At 35.0% G+C, this 22,591-nt stretch overlaps 1 protein-coding gene across 1 annotated transcript in view; it reads right to left on the reverse strand.

Moving 5' to 3' along the window:
- The window catches only part of LOC143244070 (TWiK family of potassium channels protein 18-like), a 63,751-nt gene extending 41,903 nt beyond the window's left edge, over positions 1-21,848 (reverse strand). The window contains exon 1 of the mRNA XM_076488094.1: positions 20,942-21,848. Coding sequence (XP_076344209.1) covers positions 20,942-21,392 — 451 coding nt within the window. The 5' untranslated portion in view covers positions 21,393-21,848. The remainder of the gene's footprint in view (positions 1-20,941) is intronic.
- Positions 21,849-22,591: the final 743 nt, after the last annotated feature.

The raw sequence follows: 22,591 nt of genomic DNA on the forward strand, positions 1-22,591 counted from the left end.
AAACACTGAAATCGACAACAAACAAACAATAATAAATCCCAAGATACAACAAACTACAAAACCTTATCTTATTCTGTTGCATACCATATGTTCCTGATATCAGTGAAAAAACAACTAACATTTTGAAAAAACTTATAACAAAACACAACATTCCGGTAAACACCATATCTATTCAAAAACCAGGAGCAAAACTAAAGTCCATACAATGTAAAAACTACACTGACAAACACAACACCAACATTATTTATACAATACATTGCAACAAGTGCCACGACTTCTATATTGGAGAAACAAACAGAAAAACTAAAACCAGATCCAAAGAACAAAACAAAAAAAAACACTTTCACACGTTTTTGAACACTGCATATCAAATAAACACAACATAACTATAGAAAACACCTAAATACTACGCAGGAAGTATTTGTTTGTTTGTTTGTTTTTGGATTTCGCAAAAAGCTACTCGAGGGCTAACTGTGCTAGCCATCCCTAATTTAGCAGTGTAAGACTAGAGGGAAGGCAGCTAGTCATCACCACCAACCGCCAACTCTTGGGCTACTCTTTTACCAACGAGTAGTGGGATTGACCGTCACATTATAACGCCCCCCACGGCTGAAAGGGCGATCATGTTTGGCGCGACGGGGACGCGAACCCGCGACCCTCAGATTACGAGTCGTACGCCTTAACACGCTAGGCCATGCCGGCCCACTACGCAGGAAAACAAATACAAACGAACAGAAAATCAAAGAAGCCCTACTTATACAGCAACTAAAACCAAAATTAAGCCAATATAAAGAAATACCTTTATACCTATACCAATTGGCCCGGCATGGCCAAGCGTGTTAAGGCGTGCGACTCGTAATCTGAGGGTCGCAGGTTCGCATCCCTGTCGCGCCAAACATGCTCGCCCTTTCAGCCGTGGCGACGTTATAATGTGACGTTCAATCCCACTATTCGTTGGTAAAAGAGTAGCCCAAGAGTTGGCGGTGGGTGGTGATGACTAGTTGTCTTACACTACTAAATTAGGGACGGCTAGCACAGATAGCCCTCGAGTAGCTTTGTGCGAAATTCAAAAAACAAACAAACCTATACTAATTAATAACCTAACATCCAACTGCAACGACCCCCTGCAATCCCGTACTCGTTTATACTTTCGTTCCTAAGGCATGTGTTCGGTGCCGGTCAGTTGCAAACTTTTTTCTAAGTCGACCTGAAGATGGACTAGGAAGGTCGAAACGTTGTTCTGTGCTTTATTAATAAAAGTGTTAATACCCATAGAAGCCATTCTGAGACACATTAATATTTAAAATTAATGCGGTTAAAAAATCCAGTTCATGCATAATTTCAGTATAGTCCAGCAGTCCCTTCAATCCAGTATTTACAGGTCCCTATGTAGTTACAGGATATAAACATAGTAGCTATATATCTTTTACAAGCATACAGATAACATGTGATATGTTCATCACCATGCATCATAGTGATTATACATCCAGTACCACTATTAATGATAACATTGTAGTAATGACATCAGATAAATATCCATCCAATCTGGATGAAGCCAATCCAAATCTTGTCATTGTTTTCTGAGAGAGCATCATACACCAGTTATGTATTTCACAAGATAATTATAAATTGTTAATTTAAAAAAGTGAATAGGGACCGTCAAAAATTACAGAAACAAGTTGAATCGAAATATAAGGTTATTTATTATCAAACCCACATCTGGAAGTAGCGTCGATATTATTTACTCAAGCTACAAGTCCCTATTTTAGCTCCGTGTCTAGAAGCTGTAATATTTAGGAGAGTCAAATTGAGTCAACATTATGTTTCAAACTTTAAGCTTCTTTTTGTTGTTGTTTTATAACTAGAGTTTTACTTCAAGCTATTTGTATCATTTTTACTGAAAGCCCCTATTTCACTTTTTAAGTTAAAAGCACTTAATAATCTTCGATATATATATATATATACGTATTTTAGAAGGGAAAAAAAGCGGAGCATATTTACTGTGTAACATAAGAAAAGCTATACTTGATATAATCTTTTTTGTTTGTTTTTTTAGGAGCGAAAGCCGCACAAGTAACTTAATTTTATTTATAATCGATCGAAGGTGAATCCAGGATTGAACGTCAAGTTGATGGTAAAAAAAAAATTCGAATATAATCAAACTCAGAATGAAATGTTATCCGCTGTCGTAATAGTAAATCTGCGGACTTACAGCTCTAAAATCAAAGGTTCGATTCCCAATGATGGACACAGCAAATAACTCAAAGTTACTTTGCGCTAGAAACAAGTAATCCAGGAGGACACAACTCAGATAGTCCATTATTTGGTTCTGAGCTAAAACAAGTCCCCATAAGTGGCATAGCTGTATGTCTGCAGACATATATAATGCTAGAAACCGGGTTTCAATACCAGTGGCGGGTAGAGTACAGATATCCTATTGTGCAGCATCGTGCTTAACAATAAACAAACGAGCGAGATAATACAAATCACACGAATTCGAGTTGGATTGATCGATCACTTTAGCGAACATAGCGTAAGAACAAAATTAAAATAGAATGATATATTATAGAAAAATTAAGTTTGTAATTGTGTCACAGAAACACGTTAATGGACTTACTTCTGGACTTTCTAATTCATTTCAGACTTTTTTTTACATATTCACACAAAGCTGAGCTAGCCAGTCCCAAATTTTCAACTGATAGAATAAAAGGAAGGCAGCCAGTCAAGAGCCCCTACCGCCGGCTCTTGGGATACTCTGATTCAGTATTTCTTAACCTTTTTTTGGTCACGGACCCATTTGAAAACTTAATTCGAAAGCTATGGACTCCTTCCTAGAAAAATTCACATAGACACATACGCATAAACGCAAGATAATGGAGGGAGGGAATCAGTTTTTTTGCCACCCGGTTCTCGAACCTTCCCCCCTACAGACCACTGGCTAAGAACTCCCGCTCTGATTGATTGAGTAGTGGGATTTGGCTGTCACTTTCATAACATATCTACAGACCCTAAAATGGAGCACAATTGTTTTTTTTTTTGTATGTGACTACGAGACATGAACCTGAGACTCACATATCCACAATTCAGCACGTCCGTCAGTTTAAGGATCGCCTGTCTCTGGACGTTAGGGGCTTGAAGAGTCGTACTAGATTTCTATCTTCTACCAACCAACGTCAATTTTAAATTACGTTTTTCTTTCACGTTGTTCCTCTAAGTTAATTTTCCTTCTAGGATCAATAACCATTTCTTTGTCCCAACAGCTGAACGTGGTTATTCTCTATGAAATGTAGATTGGTTTCATTCGTAAAGATTTACTTTTACATATTATTACCAAGGCTTAGTTGTTCCATATCTAAATGTTCTAGTGTTCCATTGGCTTGGAAAATTTACTAAAGTTCCAAAAAATATCATATTTTTCCCCACTAAAGTGGCTAGATGAACAACATTATCCTACCTACAACACTAGAGTTTCTCATTCTTCGAACCTCTTGAATTAGGTTTGGATACTCACGGTAGGCAGATAGATAACTCACTGTGTAGTTTTGCGCTTTATTTGTTCGTTTGTTTGTTTTGAATTTCGGGCAAAGCTACAAAAGGGCTATCTGCACTAGCGATTCCTAATTTAGCAGTGTAAGACTAGAGGGAAGGCAGCTAGTCATCACCACCCACCGCCAACTCTTGGGCTACTCTTTTACCAACGAATAGTGAGACTGACCGCCATATTATAACGCCCCCACGGCTGAAAGGGCGAGCATGTTTGGTGCGACGGGGTTTCGAAACTGCAACCCTCAGATTACGAGTCAAGCGCCCTAACCACCTGGGCCAGGGGATTAAACTTACCAATCGCCACACAATTGCTAGTGGGGAACCGCCTCCCCCTGAAATGTCGTTGCCTCAAGCTAATCTAATTTTTCTTCAGTTTAGAATCTACCCCATTATATATATATATTTTATTCCCCACAGCCAGTTAATAAAAGCTGCTGTAACCGGAACTATCGCTGATAGAGAATAGTTTTTGTGATTTGGATATTCAAATACTACTATACGAAGCTAGACTCTCTGCGATAGCCTTCCCTAATATTAAGTTAATAGACTAGAGGGAAGGCAGCCCCTGATCAGCAACGGCCGTCAATTCTTGGGTTACCCTAATCAAATGCGGAGGGTGTTTTTTTCGGAACGCGAACGATGAACCCTCACTTTCATGGTCTGGCACGCTGACCATTATGCCACGCCGTTGCAGGTAAGAAACAAACAAAGTAGTTTAAAATCAAACTAAGGGGTGTTCTATGATATTTTATTGCCGATGAAAAAGATAAAAATAGTTGCTCGCACGTGCATTTAATGTCATTTCTCGCTCATCGCCAGACGGGTTCATGCCTCAGAAGAAGCAATTCTCATACAGAAAAGAAATTATTCATTAGAAGAAAATGCATTCCACAATGTGACACTTAGAAACAGCTTTACTGTTTCTCTCTTGCTGCTTCGAAAAACAGAACTCAATGACATACTAATTTATGCCTGTCCGTCCGTATCTTGCGTACAGGATATTTCAGAATTTGAGACCTTATTTAGCATTCCAAGATCGTCAGTAAAAAGGTCACTTTTACATAGAAAAGCTTTCTCATCCTTGTAGACATGATATTTCAATGCAGGAAGAATAGATGTTGATCAAAAAGTTCCTTATAAATTGGTTCAAACCTGATTAATCATTGGGTTAAAGGTCAATCAAATCTGGGGAACTTAAATATATAGTACAACGTTAGTTGGGAGTAGGGATTATCCGTGAATACAGTTTGATGGTTTTCTTTTATTTTCGAATACATCCTACCATGCCCCCCAGTGGCTCAGCGGTATGTCTGCGGACTTTCAACGCTAAAAACCTGGTTTCGATACCCGTGGTGAGCAGAACACAGATAGCCCATTGTGTAGCTTTGTGCTTAATTCAAAACAACAACAACCACCTCCTACCACTTTAAGTGTGCAATGTAAAATAAAAACTTTCTCCTAGTAACACCTAAAGAAAACCTGTGTTTCTACAAAGTACCGCGTTTTTAATTTAAAAAAACAAAACGTGGTTCAGGAATCAACGTGTATTGATACGTCTTGTTTATAATTACATTATATTAACGCAACTTTTCTTTATTCGTTCAACGTTTCTGCATTTCGGCTTCTTCAATAGTCCACGTCTGTACTGGAGCGAAGCTTATCCAACCTTAACTCAGCGCTTTCCCAAACATCATAAATATGGTTTCTTGCAAACGCCCCTTTTTTACATAAGAGAATGAGAGACGGGAAAAATATACGGGTATACATTAACATTTTATGTGTTGTAGGAAGTAATTATTTTTATTCATAAATAATATATGAAAACGCATAATTTTGCATCATAGCACAACTGACTTAACTACATTTTGAATACTCGTTCGCGCGAGAGAACATTTAAACCCCTATGGGAAACGCTGGTGTAAGCCCTTTACTTTTTACCATATGTGTAACATAGTCAGTGTAATTTACTTTATATTCCCAGTGGCACAGACAAACAAAGATAATTTTTTAAAGGTATGTTTTAAAATTAAATCATTAATATTCCTTGTTGCCCTGATATATCTTCTCATTGTCACACCAGAACATTGTGATTGTGTCTTTGCTTTCTACGTGTCAAACAAAATCCAGAATGCAACACGTGCGGAATGTGGAAAAGGAAGCAAACTGTACCAGTCGCTGTAATGCACAGTTTAGGAAGTTTTACCTCAGCAACACAGAAGCACTAAAACAATGATAATCCAGATGACTCCGTAATCAAAACTGAATTATAGTTATAGAAAAAAAAAAAAAACAGGAGGGGAAGGGAATATAAACCGAACGTGATACAATCGAACGAAAGTTGTTTTCAAAATAGAACACGAACTAAACAGCACGTGCACTTTTTTTTTTTTTTTGCTTAAAACGTTACCTGTAGGAGTCGCCTTTATTTAAATAAAATATTTTTACATAATTTCTAACAACGATAATTCGTGATTAAATTAAACGTGGTTGAGATTAGGATTTATTTGAGCTCTTTACATAACGAAGATTTTTTCCAATGGACAAGTAAAAAACTGCCCGACGGCTAACACGAAATTAACATGTAATTAGAGTTAATATGTAGTACGTGTTTGTTATTTTATCATTAAAACTTTTTCTGATTGAAGTCGTCTTTTCTACCAATCTCACTATTTCTTGATAGTTTACAAACTTTCTTTGTTAACCTGAAGATGACCTAAGAAAGTTGAAACTTTGTTCTGTACTTTATATTAATTCAGTCCGTGTACGTACTACTAGTAGCCGTACTACTCATTATAATCAACGATAATACGGCAGCAAAGTCCTTCACTGCTAAATATATACAAGTACGCGTGTTAGAATGCTCAAACGATCAGTGTTTTCAGCCGCAGCATAACGGCTTGTCAAATGTCTCCGAATTTATTTATTTATTCAAGTGCAAACCTTTAGCTCATAACGCCATTTCTTGACCCATTTGTGATTTGATTACAGCCTCAGCTATTGAGGATTCCCTCTTGTTTTAGTGCACAGTTTTAAAACCTTTATCCTGAGACCGATCAATAGCCTTAAAAAGGACTTTTTAGATGTTTCGATGACTCTTAGATTGTTTACAGAGCCACAAACATTTGTAATATTTGTTTCCCAGACCCGATGTAGGTGTGTGTTTTCTTATAGCACAGCCACATTGGGCTATCTGCTGAGTCCACCGATGGGAATCGAACCCCTGATTTTAGCGTTGTAACTCCGAAGACTTACCGCTGTACTAGCGGGGGACCCCGATATAGGAAATTGGTAAAAACACCGGAACGTTAGAAATAATTGAAACACGCATATCGGAAGCGATTAGCTCACACAGGGCTGATGTTGGACCAACTGGTACAAAGTCGGGTTATTTTTTTTTATTTTATCTGCTTATTGCAAAGATATATTTCATTATTAGTTCTATTTGTGAAGAGTTCCAGGAAGTGTTAGACCAATTGGTACAAAGTCGGGTTATTTTTGTTATTTTATCTGCTTATTGCAAAGATATACCTCATTACTAGTTCTATTTGTGCAGGGTTCCAGGAAGTGTTCTGTTTCAAGAATAAAAAAAAACAAAAAACTAAGGGTAATAAATAATTTTATTTTTTGCTTTTGAACTTCATATGTCATACTATGTTGTAGTGTACAGAGTGCATAATTCTTCTCGTGATTCATGACATACGCACGTTTTACTGACGTCACGACAGTACAATTTGCAACGTTAAACGTCCCTTATGTGGTGTCATTTTAGTGTCTACTGACTGACTAACAGACAACACGCTTTCTGTACAGTAGAGCCAGTGGTTAAAACAAGTGAACCCTTCGGGCGGCCTTTGGCTCCATTTCAAGCAAATAACTAAAAAAGTGGAAAATTTAACACACAGAATCTTCCACAGGGCGCTTTTCTAAGCACGTAAGACAAACCCTTTTTTAATGCAATCCTGTAGGGATTGTGGGTTGTCTGTGATACGCATATGATAAAAAGTCATAATAAGCAAACAGATCCTATTTTAATTATATTCAATTGGTCTTATAAACGTTTTTAAAATTTAAAACAGTAAATTATTAACACTTCATAGCACATCACTTTTGTTATTGTTACTACAAGTCCTTCTGTGCGATTCATTTCACTTTTGGGGCGCTAGAATAGGGTTTTGAACCCATCCGGCTGCCCCTTCTCCATATGCATATTTGCCAATCCGAACCGGTATCACATGCTATATGAGTTTGACTTTGGTCATTGGTCAATTTCACTGTTGTTTTTACCACCTCTTGGAATTCCTTGAAACAGCGGATTGTGTATTTACGAAGAGTACTTGAAAAAAACACCAAAAAAAACACAAGTTCATTCATTCACATTTTGAAGTCAGTTATACTCCGTCTATGTTTAAACATGAAATTAAAAAGAAAATTCTTAATTTATTTTATCCCAGAGCTACCTTCAAAATCAAAATATATTTTTCTACTGTGACGTGTACATTTGACCCTATAGTTTAAATTTAAATACCTTTATCTTATTTGTATTTATGCTTGTTGTTGAGCGTAAAACCACGCACTGGACTGTCTATCCTGTGCCAACCACGGGTATCGAAACCTGGTTTTAACGTTATCAGTCTTTAAACTTAGCGCTGAGCCGCTAGGGGCTTAAATATGTTAACCATCTTCTTGGATCTTTGTGAATAAATAAGTTAAATAAATTCATCTATAAAATGCTTAATAGACACATCTTTTTTATTTAAGAAAATGTCCCCCTCTAGTACAGCGGTAAGTCTACGGATTTACGACGCTAAAATCAGCGGTTCGATTCCCCTCAATGGGCCCAACAGATAGTCCAATATGGCTTTCTATAAGAAAAACGCACACGCACACATTTAAGAAAAAACAGTTGATTTAACTTTTCAGTATTCACAAAGGAGTCAAACACTGCATTGAACTTGAGTGTAAGAAGAAATAATTAAAATGATTTACAGTATATAAAGCTATATGTATACCTATTGTTATTGCAATGACCTTAAAAAACTGCCCAATGATAAAGGTCAAACTGTCACAAATAAATTCCATGCGATACTGACTGGATTTGGCAACAATACTTGTATGAAATTTAAAACCTACCACTTTTGCCATGGCTAAATAAATATCCCATCGCTAAGATGGATCACTTCCTACCTCTACAATTGTTATGAAACTTGAACCCTGCCATCTAGAGCTTGATTTAATAACTTTCCTACACTTTAATATAAAGAATATCGACGGTTGGAATAACCTAATATTTGTGTAATGTTTACCCTATAACGTGTATTCAGTAGCACAAAAATTGGTAAAATTTATGAATAAACTTTTAAAGCAGTTTTTGAGTCGTGAAAATAATGTATAATAGTTTTTATTATTTAATTTTATAAAACAGGCACACATGCCAGCATATTTGTCAGCCATAAAATACAATAAAACTTGTGAATACAAATAAGTCATTCAGTAAATAAATTATGTAGGCACAAGATTAACTACACTTGCGCTTTACAAACTTTTGTCGTCTATGCCGCACTTTAACAAATATGGTATCTTGCGCCATCTATTTCTTTTAAAGCGATCAGATGTACAAAATGGATACGTATTTATATACTGTACTGTGTTATAGTAATATGCTAAAATGCTTAATTCTGTTTTATTGCAATATTTACTCTCCCCTAATCGCTTGCGCGCTCCCACACTTTATGAAACACTTGAACTACATTAATCTATAAATATACTCAGATACCCATAAAGTAAGAAAACCAAAAAAAAACAAACTGTATGTCTGTCTGTTTGTCCGTTAACTAACTACTCCTAGGTCACTGGACCAACATTAACCAAACTTTGTGGAGTGATAGTTTGAAACAAAATGTATGTTAATGAAGAGATCACAACCACTTCATCCTTACTATTGTTGTTATTGAGCATTTATTGTATTTGACGTATGTTAACGTTATGGGCATTCATAGATGGCGCTACGTTTTTACACTAAAACAAAAATGCATGTTTGGTTCGACGGAGATTCGAACCCGCGACCCTCAGATTACGAAACGAACGCCTTAACCCACCTGGAAAAATACACATACTCAGCATTTTCTGCGTAGGAATACATTAAGAAAAAAAAAAATACCACCACTTATGCAGTAATACACAAACTCAGATAACGTTAATGCAATAACAGCCACCACGAAGGTGATACGAAGGGCCATGTCTTAAGTTAAACCTGCTTCTTACTTTAATCAGCGGCTCGGCATGGCCAGGTGGTTAAAGCACTCGACTCGTAATTCGAGAGTTGCGGGTTCGATTCCCCGTCACACCAAACATGCTCACCCTTTCAGCCGTTGGGGTGTTATAATGTTACAGTCACTCCCACTATTCATTGGTAAAAGAGTAGTCCAAGAGTTGGCGGTGGCTGGTGATGACTAGCTGCCTTCCTTCTAGACTTACACTGCTAAATTAGGGACGGTTAGCGTAGATATACCCTCATGTAGCTTTGCGCGAAATTCAAAAAACAAACAAGCATCCGTAAAATACACACTGAGAACAACTTTGAAATGAAGTAACCAAGCAACATCTGTAGGAGGTGGTTAGTGCAAACAAATTTTCTTTAAAATATTTCGGCCAGAGTTAACGTCCGGATCCAATTTTCATCTGAGTTATACTTCTTTAAATATTAACGAAATAAATACTTCATATAATCCGAGACTCGATTCTGTATAATGAATACAGGAAACAGCTGAACGTGGCTTTGCTCTAAAAACAAAAGGAAAAACAGACAACCTACTTTATATAATTGTTGATATAATGTCTGCATAAACACACACAAATACGGTGGACTGTTGCGTCGCACCACGAATATCTTTTTAATCTTTAATCTTCAATAAACAATTACGAAGAAAGTGGAAATACATTTTTCAACCTGAATGTTAGACAGCTCATGATCATGTGAGTTAAACGGCTTGATCAGAAATCTCTATAATTCAGTTATAACCTCCCCTAATCTTGAACTACTGACCAGAAGTGAAGGTCATGGCATGAATAAGTGATTAGGGTGCTCGACTTGTAATCTGAGAAAGTGCGGGTATGAATCCCCGTCCTTATAGCTGTGAGGGCGTTATAATTTGTAGGTCAATCTAACTATTCGTTGCCCAAGAATTGGCGGTGGGTAGTGATGATTAGTTGCTTTCCCTCTAGTCTTTCACTTCTAAATTATTGACAGCTGGCGCAGATAACCCTCGTGTAGCTTTGCGCGTAATAAAAACAAACCAGAAGAGGAGCCGCCAGTCAACAGAACGGCCATAGGGATTTGAACTGAATAACAGGATTAACTGTCACTTTTATAACGCGCTCATAACTGAAAGTTTAAAGTGTGTTTTAACGTCGTCACGGTTCAGTCTACAGACTTGCACGCTAGCTAATAGGCTACGCCCGGCTCTGTAATTATGAGATTATTATGTCAATAACTGTTACTTTGTTAAAATTTGGGAGCTCAGCGGCACATACGTTTATCAGAAAATTTAGGTTTTGTTTGTTTGTTTGTTTTGAATTTCGCGCAAAGTTGCACAAGGGCTATCTATGCTAGCCTTCCCTAATTTAGCAGTGTAAGACTAAAGTGAAGGCAGGTTGTTATCATTACCCACCGCCAACTCTTGGGCTATTCTTTTACCAACGAATAGTGGCATTGACCGTCACATTATAACGCCCCTAACAGTGGAAAGGGCACGCATGTTTAGTGTAACAGGAATTTGAACCCGCGACCCTCGGATTAAGTATGAGTCGAGTGCCTTAACTACCAGGCCATGCCGGGCCTTTAGGTTTTGTTAAAAATGTTTAAACGTTTCCAAGATGTTACGTTTCCGTACTGAATTACAGTGATTTTTATAATTATTATGCTATTTAACTTGTTAAAAACTAGAAAATGCTTATGCTTTACCGATTGTATGTTTTCATAATTTGTAACCGTACAGCAAATTCTTATTTCAATATTTTTCATACAGAGCTACACAATGGACTGCATATAGCCATGCCTAACTTTAAACTGAGAGGCTAGAGGGAAGGCAGCATCTCAAAGGCACCCACCGCCAAGTCTTCAGCTATGTTTTGTATAACCGAATAATGAGAGATGGCTGTCACTTTATAACGCATCCACGACCCTGAAATGCGAATCCCGGTGTTACAGCAGCAGGCAACGTATTATGGCCACGCTATCTTCGGTTCGGTCACGTCTGGTTCATAGATAATTTCAACGCGATTTTCGTGCCAGAATTCACGTGATTTTCTTTGTTATAAAGATAATCTGTTATGTGTATGTGTGTGTGTTAGTATCTATCACCCAGAATTCGCTGTATCGATTACCACGAGCTCAGTTTTTGCTTGGTAACTGGAAACTGTCCGACAGTATACATAGATTATTTTGTTTAGGATTTTGCCCGATAAGGGCGATTAAAAAATACCTTGAAGAAAGAAATATTTCCTTTTTTAAATAGCCCTTTGGCTTTTAATCTAAAAAATAGCAGCAGTTAATCAGTTCAAAGAGTCAGTTACTGCTATCCTAAACTAAGGTGTGTGATAACCCTGCAGTGAGATCATCATGGATTTAAAATAATAATAAAGGAAGGTTAGTAACATTATATAATAAAGGAAGATTAGTAACATTGTGTAATAAAGGAAGGTTAGTAACATTATATAATAAAGGAAGGTTAGTAACATTGTATAATAAAGGAAGGTTAGTAACATTATATAATAAAGGAATGTTAGTAACATTATATAATAAAGGAAGGTTAGTAACATTGTATAATAAAGAAATGTTAGTAACATTATATAATAAAGGAAGGTTAGTAACATTATATAATAAAGGAAGGTAAGTAACATTGTATAATAAAGGAAGGTTAGTAACATTGTATAATAAAGGAAGGTTAGTAACATTGTATAATAAAGGAATGTTAGTAACATTATATAATAAAGGAAGGTTAGTAACATTGTATAATAAAGGAAGGTTAGTAACATTGTATAATAAAGGAATGTTAGTAACATTGTATAATAAAGGAAGGTTAGTAACATTGTATAATAAAGGAATGTTAGTAACATTATATAATAAAGGAAGGTTAGTAACATTGTATAATAAGGGAAGGTTAGTAACATTGTATAATAAAGGAAGGTAAGTAACATTGTGTAATAAATGAATGTTAGTAACATTATATAATAAAGGAAGGTTAGTAACATCATATATAAAAAGGAACGTTAGTAACATTATATAATAAAGGAAGGTAAGTAACATCATATAATAAAAAGGAAGGTTAGTAACATTATATAATAAAGGAAGGTTAGTAACATTGTATAATAAAGGAAGGTTAGTAACATTGTATAATAAAGGAAGGTTAGTAACATTATATAATAAAGGAAGGTTAGTAACATTATATAATAAAGGAAGGTTAGTAACATTATATAACAAAAGGAACGTTAGTAACATTATATAATAAAGGAAGGTTAGTAACATTATATAATAAAGGAATGTTAGTAACATTATATAATAAAGGAAGGTTAGTAACATTGTATAATAAAGGAATGTTAGTAACATTATATAATAAAGGAAGGTTAGTAACATTGTATAATAAAGGAATGTTAGTAACATTATATAATAAAGGAAGGTTAGTAACATTATATAATAAAGGAATGTTAGTAACATTATATAATAAAGGAAGGTTAGTAACATTATATAATAAAGGAAGGTTAGTAACATTATATAATAAAGGAAGGTTAGTAACATTATATAATAAAGGAAGGTTAGTAACATTATATAATAAAGGAAGGTTAGTAACATTATATAATAAAGGAAGGTTAGTAACATTATATAATAAAGGAAGGTTAGTAACATTATATAATAAAGGAAGGTTAGTAACATTATATAATAAAGGAAGGTTAGTAACATTATATAATAAAGGAAGGTTAGTAACATTATATAATAAAGGAAGGTTAGTAACATTATATAATAAAGGAAGGTTAGTAACATTATATAATAAAGGAATGTTAGTAACATTATATAATAAAGGAAGGTTAGTAACATTATATATAATAAAGGAATGTTAGTAACATTATATAATAAAGGAAGGTTAGTAACATTATATAATAAAGGAAGGTTAGTAACATTATATAATAAAGGAATGTTAGTAACATTATATAAGGAAAAGGAAGGTTAGTAACATTAGTAACATTATAAATAAAGGAAGTGTTAGTAACATTATATAATAAAGGAAGGTTAGTAACATTATATAATAAAGGAAGGTTAGTAACATTATATAATAAAGGAAGGTTAGTAACATTATATAATAAAGGAAGGTTAGTAACATTATATAATAAAGGAAGGTTAGTAACATTATATAATAAAGGAAGGTTAGTAACATTATATAAGGAAAAGGAAGGTTAGTAACATTATATAATAAAGGAAGGTTAGTAACATTATATAATAAAGGAATGTTAGTAACATTATATAATAAAGGAAGGTTAGTAACATTATATAATAAAGGAAGGTTAGTAACATTATATAATAAAGGAAGGTTAGTAACATTATATAATAAGGAAAGGAATGTTAGTAACATTATATAATAAAGGAATGTTAGTAACATTATATAATAAAGGAAGGTTAGTAACATTATATAAATAAAGGAAGGTTAGTAACATTATATAATAAAGGAAGGTTAGTAACATAATAAAGGAATATAACATTATATAATAAAGGAAGGTTAGTAACATTATATAATAAAAGGAAGGTTAGTAACATTATATAAAAAGGAAGGTTAGTAACATTATATAACAAAAGGAAGGTTAGTAACATTATATAATAAAGGAAGGTTAGTAACATTATATAATAAAGGAAGGTTAGTAACATTATATAATAAAGGAAGGTTAGTAACATTATATAATAAAAGGAAGGTTAGTAACATTATATAATAAAGGAAGGTTAGTAACATTATATAATAAAGGAAGGTTAGTAACATTATATAATAAAGGAAGGTTATAACATTAAAATAAAGGAAGGTTAGTAACATAGTATATAATAAAGGAAGGTTAGTAACATTATATAATAAAGGAAGGTTAGTAACATTATATAATAAAGGAAGGTTAGTAACATTATAAAGGAATGTTATAATAAAGGAAGGTTAGTAACATTATATAATAAAGGAAGGTTAGTAACATTGTATAATAAAGGAAGGTTAGTAACATTATATAATAAAGGAAGGTTAGTAACATTGTATAATAAAAGGAAGGTTAGTAACATTATATAATAAAGGAAGGTTAGTAACATTATATAAAAAGGAAGGTTAGTAACATTATATAATAAAGGAAGGTTAGTAACATAATAAAGGAATATAATAAAGGAAGGTTAGTAACATTATATAATAAAGGAATGTTAGTAACATTATATAATAAAGGAAGGTTAGTAACATTATATAATAAAGGAAGGTTAGTAACATTATATAATAAAGGAAGGTTAGTAACATTATATAATAAAGGAAGGTTAGTAACATTATATAATAAAGGAAGGTTAGTAACATTATATAATAAAGGAAGGTTAGTAACATTATATAATAAAGGAAGGTTAGTAACATTATATAATAAAGGAAGGTTAGTAACATTATATAATAAAGGAATGTTAGTAACATTATGTAATAAAGGAAGGTTAGTAACATTATATAATAAAGGAAGGTTAGTAACATTGTATAATAAAGGAAGGTTAGTAACATTATATAATAAAGGAAGGTTAGTAACATTGTATAATAAAGGAAGGTTAGTAACATTATATAATAAAGGAAGATTAGTAACATTATGTAATAAAGGAAGGTTAGTAACATTATATAATAAAGGAAGGTTAGTAACATTGTATAATAAAGGAAGGTTAGTAACATTGTATAATAAAGGAAGGTTAGTAACATTGTATAATAAAGGAAGGTTAGTAACATTGTTCTGCATACAGTTTTTGGTTCCCTAACATTAGCTTGTTTTTGTTAATGCAAAAATGCTACACGAATAGCTCGATTACGTCAAGTCATTTATTTTTCTGGTTATAAGTACTTTATCACCTAAGATGCGAGGTGCTTTCCGTTCGATTTTATAAATACAGCTTTCTTACAAAGTTTTACAAACACGGTAAATTTGTTTGTTTTTGAAATGTAGCTATAATTTAAGAGAGATAGAAAAACATAGAATGACTCGACAGCAAATAAAAACAAAATAGTATGTAGTATTATACTAACCACAAGAGATTATCACAGGAACAACCTTATGCTAATTAAACCATTCTTCTTTGAAAAGTTTGTAGAAAGTTATCTTTAACATAAAAAACTCTGTTGTCTCTACTTTGATATACAGAAGGCTCTATTTCCTCTGATATAGAAACTATATCACTAATGCACAAAAAGATCTGTATCTCTAATATACAGAAAGCTCTATATCTCTAATATAAGAAAACCCTCTCTTCTTTGATATATAATAAAGCTCTGTTATGTTTAATGTAAAAAACATCTACTTCTAATATATAAAAACCTCTGTTATTTCTAATGTAAAACTCTATATCTTTATTTTAATGTACAGAGGGCTCTGTTATCTCTAACATTAGAAATCTGTTATCTCTACGTAAATCTCTACTTCGATATAAAGAGAGCTCTAAATCCTTACTTCAATATACAAAAAGCTTTATATCTGTATCGCAACATACAAAGAGCTATTTTTGTTTTAAAACATAAATAACTCAGTATCTCAACGTTAATATAAATAAACTTATGTTTATTTTTTAACATAAGAGGTATCTCTCTATTTCTGTTTTTAACGTAAAATGAGCTTCCGTCTCTGTCTTTCCGTGTCTTAAGTAGAGAATCCATGAGTGACTTTAATCACTGTTTGTTTTTCTTCTGTGTTCTGGGGAGAGAGATAAGTCTCCTTCATAACATCAATGATTTGGACTAGCTAACGATAATGGTCATGTTTCATTTGTTAAAGCAACGGCCATTTCGTGACGTGTCTACATGACTATGACAGAAGCTTCAACTGTATTGTATGTTACTTACTTTCTTACTGATTTGTTAAGTTTGCTACAACTGCCTTAAAACTTCACCATTAAGACTTTACCTGTTTGTCTGAGTGGAACGATTAATCTAGCCTAGTTTGTGCAAAAGGTTTCGTCGGCACTGGATACAGTGTATTGCAATCCAAAATAATCTCTTAACTGTGCAATTGTAAATAAGTGTACCAAATTTAATAGAACACAACGTGTGTATGTAGAAGATAAAACTTAAAATGGTATTTACCTGACACAAATTTCAAGCAATTACAAGTGTTTAATACTACATAATGGCAGGTTTGGTTTGTTTGGAAGTTCGCACAAAGCCGCACGAGGGCTATCTGCGCTAGCCGTCCCTAATTTAGCAGCGAAAGACGAGAGGGAATGCAGCTAGTCATCACCCCTCACCGCCAACTCTTGGGCTACTCTTTACCAACGAATAATGAAGTTGACCGTAACATTATAATTTCCCCACAGCTGAAAGGGGAAGCATGTTTGGGGAGGGGATTCGAACTCGTAACCCGCGGATTGCGATTTAAATGCCCTAACCACTTGACTATGCCAGGCCCCGCTTTTTTCATAGCCGTTAAGATGCAAAGAAAGTTCGCAGCCTTCGTGTAGCTTTGCGCGAAATTCAAAACAAAATCCAAACAAGCACCAGTAAACATCGAATACAAAACTTTGAAGATTTTATTTGGTTCGCTTAAAGGACTTTTTACTTGAATTACTACCTCAGATCAGTTAGCCTTTTTAAAATTATAAATTTTACGCAAAGTACAATTAGAATATGTAATATATTAATTCACAAAAAAAAAACACTTTTCTGAAATAATATCAATCACACACCCTTCATTTCATTATTATGAGAATCAAATAGCTAATGACCAACCACGTGAACTGAAATGCAAATTTTGGTCACTTATCGTAAATTGTGGACTTTCCGGTTTCTTTTGACACTTGGAAGAGAACCACAGAGTTCAAAGTTCAGTCAGATTGTACATGACCTCAAGAGATTTGGATACGTCCCTTGCTGAAGAGTTGTTGTTTTGAATTAAGCACCAAGCTACAGAATGGGCTATCTGTGCTCTGCCCACCACGGGTATCGAAACCCGGTTTTTAGTGTTGTAACTCCACAGACATACCGCTAAAGAGAAGTTGGTTTGCTGAAGGGGGCTTGCTGAAGAGAAGTTGGTTGAATGTTTTATCTGTTTGTTTCAGGTCTTTCACTGAAATCTATCCAAGTCTTCCCTAACTGATAATTTGATTTAAAGCCGAAAGGGGGCCCGGTATGGCCAGATGGGTTAAGGCGTTCGACTCGTAATCTAAGGGGTGCGGGTTCGAATCCTCGTCGCACTAAACATGCTTGCCCTTTCAGCCGTGGGAGCGTTATAATGTAACGGTCAATCCCACTATTCGCTGGTAAAAGAGTAGCCCAAGAGTTGGCGGTGGGTGGTGATGACTAGCTGCCTTCCCTCTAGTCTTACACTGCTAAATTAGGAACCGCTAGCGCAGATAGCCCTTTTGTAGCTTTGCCCGAAATTCAAAACAAACAAACAAACAAATAAAGCGCAAAACTACACAGTGAGTTATCTATCTGCCCACCGTGAGTATACAAACCTAATTTTTTGGCATCATAAACCAGCAGCCTTACCTCTGAGTCACCTAGGAGCGATAGGTTAGAGAGAAGGCTGATAATCAGTAACACCCGACAGTAATTCTTGGGACTTACCACTGAGCCATCGAAGAGCGATAGGCTAGAAAGAAAGCTGATAGTCAGTAGTACCCACCCCAACTCTAGGGCTGCTCTTGTCTGACCAAATTGTTTCTTTCATATAGTCAAGGAATAAAATAAGATAGTCGCTGCAAAATAAAATTATGTTGAAATGAAAACAGGTTATTTTATGTAACTAGATAAAATGAATTTCTTTCAGTTTCGAAGTTGTGTTTTTACACTCACTTTTATTTTATTACATTAATTTCCCGATGTCACATGGATTGTACTTATCTTAATATTAAACAAGTATTATTAGTTTCGAAATCTGTGCCATCGTAAGTAAGTTCAAGTACTATTAGTTTCGAAATCTGTGCCATCGTAAGTAAGTTAGTAAACTCAAACGTTCGAATAAAATAAAGACAAGTCTATTGAAAAGCATTTAATTAAAAGGGTAAAGCGTGTCTGACTAGCAAGTCAAAAGCTACAGAGCTTAAAAGAATATTTAAAATTTTATTCGACGCTGTATGTTCGAATGTTTTTGCCGAAATTGGTTTAAATATAGTCTCAGCTGCACAGCTGAATACACGAATACTTATTTTTACGGTTGCTCAATATTACCAAGTGCATTTAATCTAGAACATTCATATCACTTGCATGGCGAGTAATGGTTTGGCGGCGAATAATTGTAGAAGGTTTATAAATATCATGATACCAAGTTTCAGCGTTTAAGTGACCTGGGGTAAGTAATAATATTATTAAGACTGAAATATATTACCCCTTAATGTCAAAAAGCTTTCGGCGTTACAAAAGCAGAGGGCTCGGTATAGGTAGGTGGTTAAAGCACTCCAGTTGTAATTTGAGGGTCGCGGATTTGAATCCCCGTCACACCAAACATGCTTGCCCTTTCAGCCGTGGCGGCGTTATAACGTGACTGTCAATCCCACTATTCATTGGTAAAAGAGTAGTCCAAGAGTTGGCGGTGGGTGGTGATGACTAGCTGCCTTCCTCTAGTCTTACACTGCTAAATTAAAAACGGCTAGCACAGATAGCCCTCGTGTAGCTTTGCCCGAAATTCCAAACGAAAACAGAGAGGAAATTAATACTAATAGAGTTAAGTAAACAAAATCTAGTGTGTGTATGCATTATGTGTGTACATTTTATGGGTTTATATATATAATCATAAAATTTTCAAGCTATAAACCAAAACACATTAACATGAGATAAAATACGCTGCATATTAATATATATATATGTATATTATGGTACAAGCTACAACGTGGAATTATAAAATGTATCCCAGGTTTTGGAGGTGACTGCGGAAGTAGGACCAGCATTACAGTGAGGATACGTCATCTATCAGTCTTAACCTCCAATTCTGTAGTCTCACATAAAAAGATTATAAATTAGGCGAGCGAGATGTGGATGCTCAAGCCCACAACGTCCCATATCTATATCACCCTTCACTTCCTGGAGGGAGATGTGGGAAGATGACTGCTCTCCCAAGTTAGAATAAGAATAAGAAAAAGAAAAATATAAAAAGATGAAAAATAATAAATAAATAAATAAATAAAAATGAAAATAACATATATATATATATATATATACACACGCACTAGATGTACAACCCCGAGACTTTTCTATTTTAATAGCATATAAAACCAAAATTAAGAGTAACAAATATTTTTATTTCTTGATTTTGAGGCCCATAAGTCATACTGTGTTGTAGCTTACAAAATGCATATTTCTTCTCATGATTCATGGCATGCGAACGCTCTACTGACGTCACGACCGTTCAAATTGCAATGATAAGTGTTCCTTTTTTCGTGTCATTTTATTATATACTGGCCGACTGGTGCTTTGGCCCTCTTTCGGAGAAATAAACTTTTTTTTTTGTCTTAGCCTCACTTGTTCTGAGGAAATGTTGACCAATTTCAGTAAAATCTAATAGAGGATCTCTGGTGGGCACCTCAAAGATCGTACTAAACTGAAAAAACAATAAAATGAACATTTCGAGTCTGACAACCATCTTGTTTAATGTCTCGCGTAGCACGCGCACTTAGGACGAACCTTTCCCACAGTGCATCTATTTTAATTTTCATCCTGATAATTCCCAAACTCTGTGAACAGAGCACAACAAATGACGCACACGCACGCCACCCCGCCATTCTTGTAAATCTAACTGAAATAAATGACGGGCGTGTCGCTAGTACTTTTGGTAGTACAGTTAAGAACGTAAATTCCCACCAAAACAGACAGTAAGCGACTAACGGGTGCTGTAATTTGGGCCTGAAATCTTGAACTCAGTAAAAGAATGAAAATGTCGTATTTGTTTTCTGTCTGTCAAAAGACTGGCAGTGGGGTGGGGTGGGGTGATAGAGGACACTGCCAACTAGGACTGTTTGTGGTTAATCACTGAAAGCACCGAACGTCTGATATTTTTATTTTGGAAGTCAATTTGTTTAAACTGACAAAAATTGTAAACAAAATGAAAATTCAGATTTCCGACAGAAAAATTATAAATAAAATCATTTACATGGTCGGCACAAGCTGTTAGGATATAATGAAGCCCAGCACGGTTTAGCTGCATAATGTCGTCTTACCTATTGTAGTGATGACCGTGAGACAATACAGCAAGGATCCGGAGAAAGACCACTGGTGGGCCGCTCCTAATTCCTTCCCGTCGTACCCGTCCTTAACAGCTGCTATTAGGTCCGACTGAAACTGTTTAATTTCTGCCACCACAAGACGCGTCCAGTTGTCCTTATACAGCACGTTCAGGTCATACGTGATGCCCCATAATCGCTTTACCATCTTCTGCCTCATATCTATCACTTCACCCGCCTTCTCTTCCTCATTGGGAGCCTCCAGCGCGCGGAACACGAAAGCTCCCAAAATACTGTAGCAAACCACAAGCGCGCTTAGGCCGACATGAGAGAAGATAAAAGCAGTGAATCTAAGACCGCAGGCCTTATACTTGCTAACCAGAGGTCGGGTTTTAACAGTCTGGCAGGAACCGCTGCGTCTCATGGTGCATTTTCGCTCTAGAGCCATGGTTCACTGGCACCAAGTGACCGGTGGCCGAGCCGGGCTAATATTCACAGGTAGCTAGGCTCGGTTTGAGAGCCGTCGTTAGTACTTGTCAGACGCGGCAAAACGGACGGTTGGTGATTTATTCTTTCTGTTTTAAAGCAGTACTCCTTCCAACGTATCGAGTTGAGAGCAAGAATGCATTTACAGCACACAATCAATCGACAGAATACACTTTTTATTTTTTCACGTGTATCTTTAAAAGCTTGTTACCAGATAAGCTAAAAACTTTATCACCCGACGGTGATTCACGGAACGTATTGTCATAAAATGACAGTTTTTGTCATTATTCAACGTGTTTCCTATTTTTTCAAGAAACAGTTTTCATGGTCTTAAATCATCTTTAAAATCTGGTTTGTTTTCTGTGTCCAGTAGAACAGTTATGAGTCTAAGGACATGAACCGTTTCAAAATTATCAGCGAAAATTTTAATGTTATTGACTGGTCACGACTTCACGGTTCTCTTGTTCTGCGTAAACAGGCATGCATCCACAGAGCAAATATTATGTTTAAGACCGCGCCACCTCTTGGGAACATGTAAAAATATACAATATATATATATATATATATTACAGGATTTTCTACAAATTAAAAATGAGAAAGCTAATTTACTGTAGATGTGTTTTGAGGCAAATAGTTAGTTTAATACTACAGAATCGACAAAAGAAGACTGACTACTAATATATCAATTAAAAAACAGAATAAACATTAACTAATTAACTTGTGTGAGAATTTGTAGAAAAGCTACGTTTTCAGGCGTTAACTCATGTCTGCTGTTTGCTCTTATATTCGTTACTCTATCGACTTTCTACTTGTACAAAACATCTTATTCGATTAACACAGAAATATTTTTATAAAACTGGTCTTAGTAGCTGCTATGTACATGTTATTTCTAGATTTCGTAAAGAGAAGTTGAAAACATTTTAATTAATGAAATAAAAATAAAGTGTACTCAAATAATTTCGAAAGTAATAAACTTTAAGCGTGTGTATTATAGGCATTTCTCGAGAGAAAGATATGTTACTTGTACATATCTGAGTACAACAATACGTTTATAGTCCAAAATTACATATACATATATTTCTAATATATATGGTAGAGAAACGCGAGTGTACAGTTGTTTCATTTATAATGTAACGTAACTTCTAACGTCTGATTCTGTAA

The sequence above is a fragment of the Tachypleus tridentatus genome, chromosome 2, assembly GCF_004210375.1.
Source record: "Tachypleus tridentatus isolate NWPU-2018 chromosome 2, ASM421037v1, whole genome shotgun sequence".
Taxonomy (NCBI): Eukaryota; Metazoa; Arthropoda; class Merostomata; order Xiphosura; family Limulidae; genus Tachypleus; species Tachypleus tridentatus.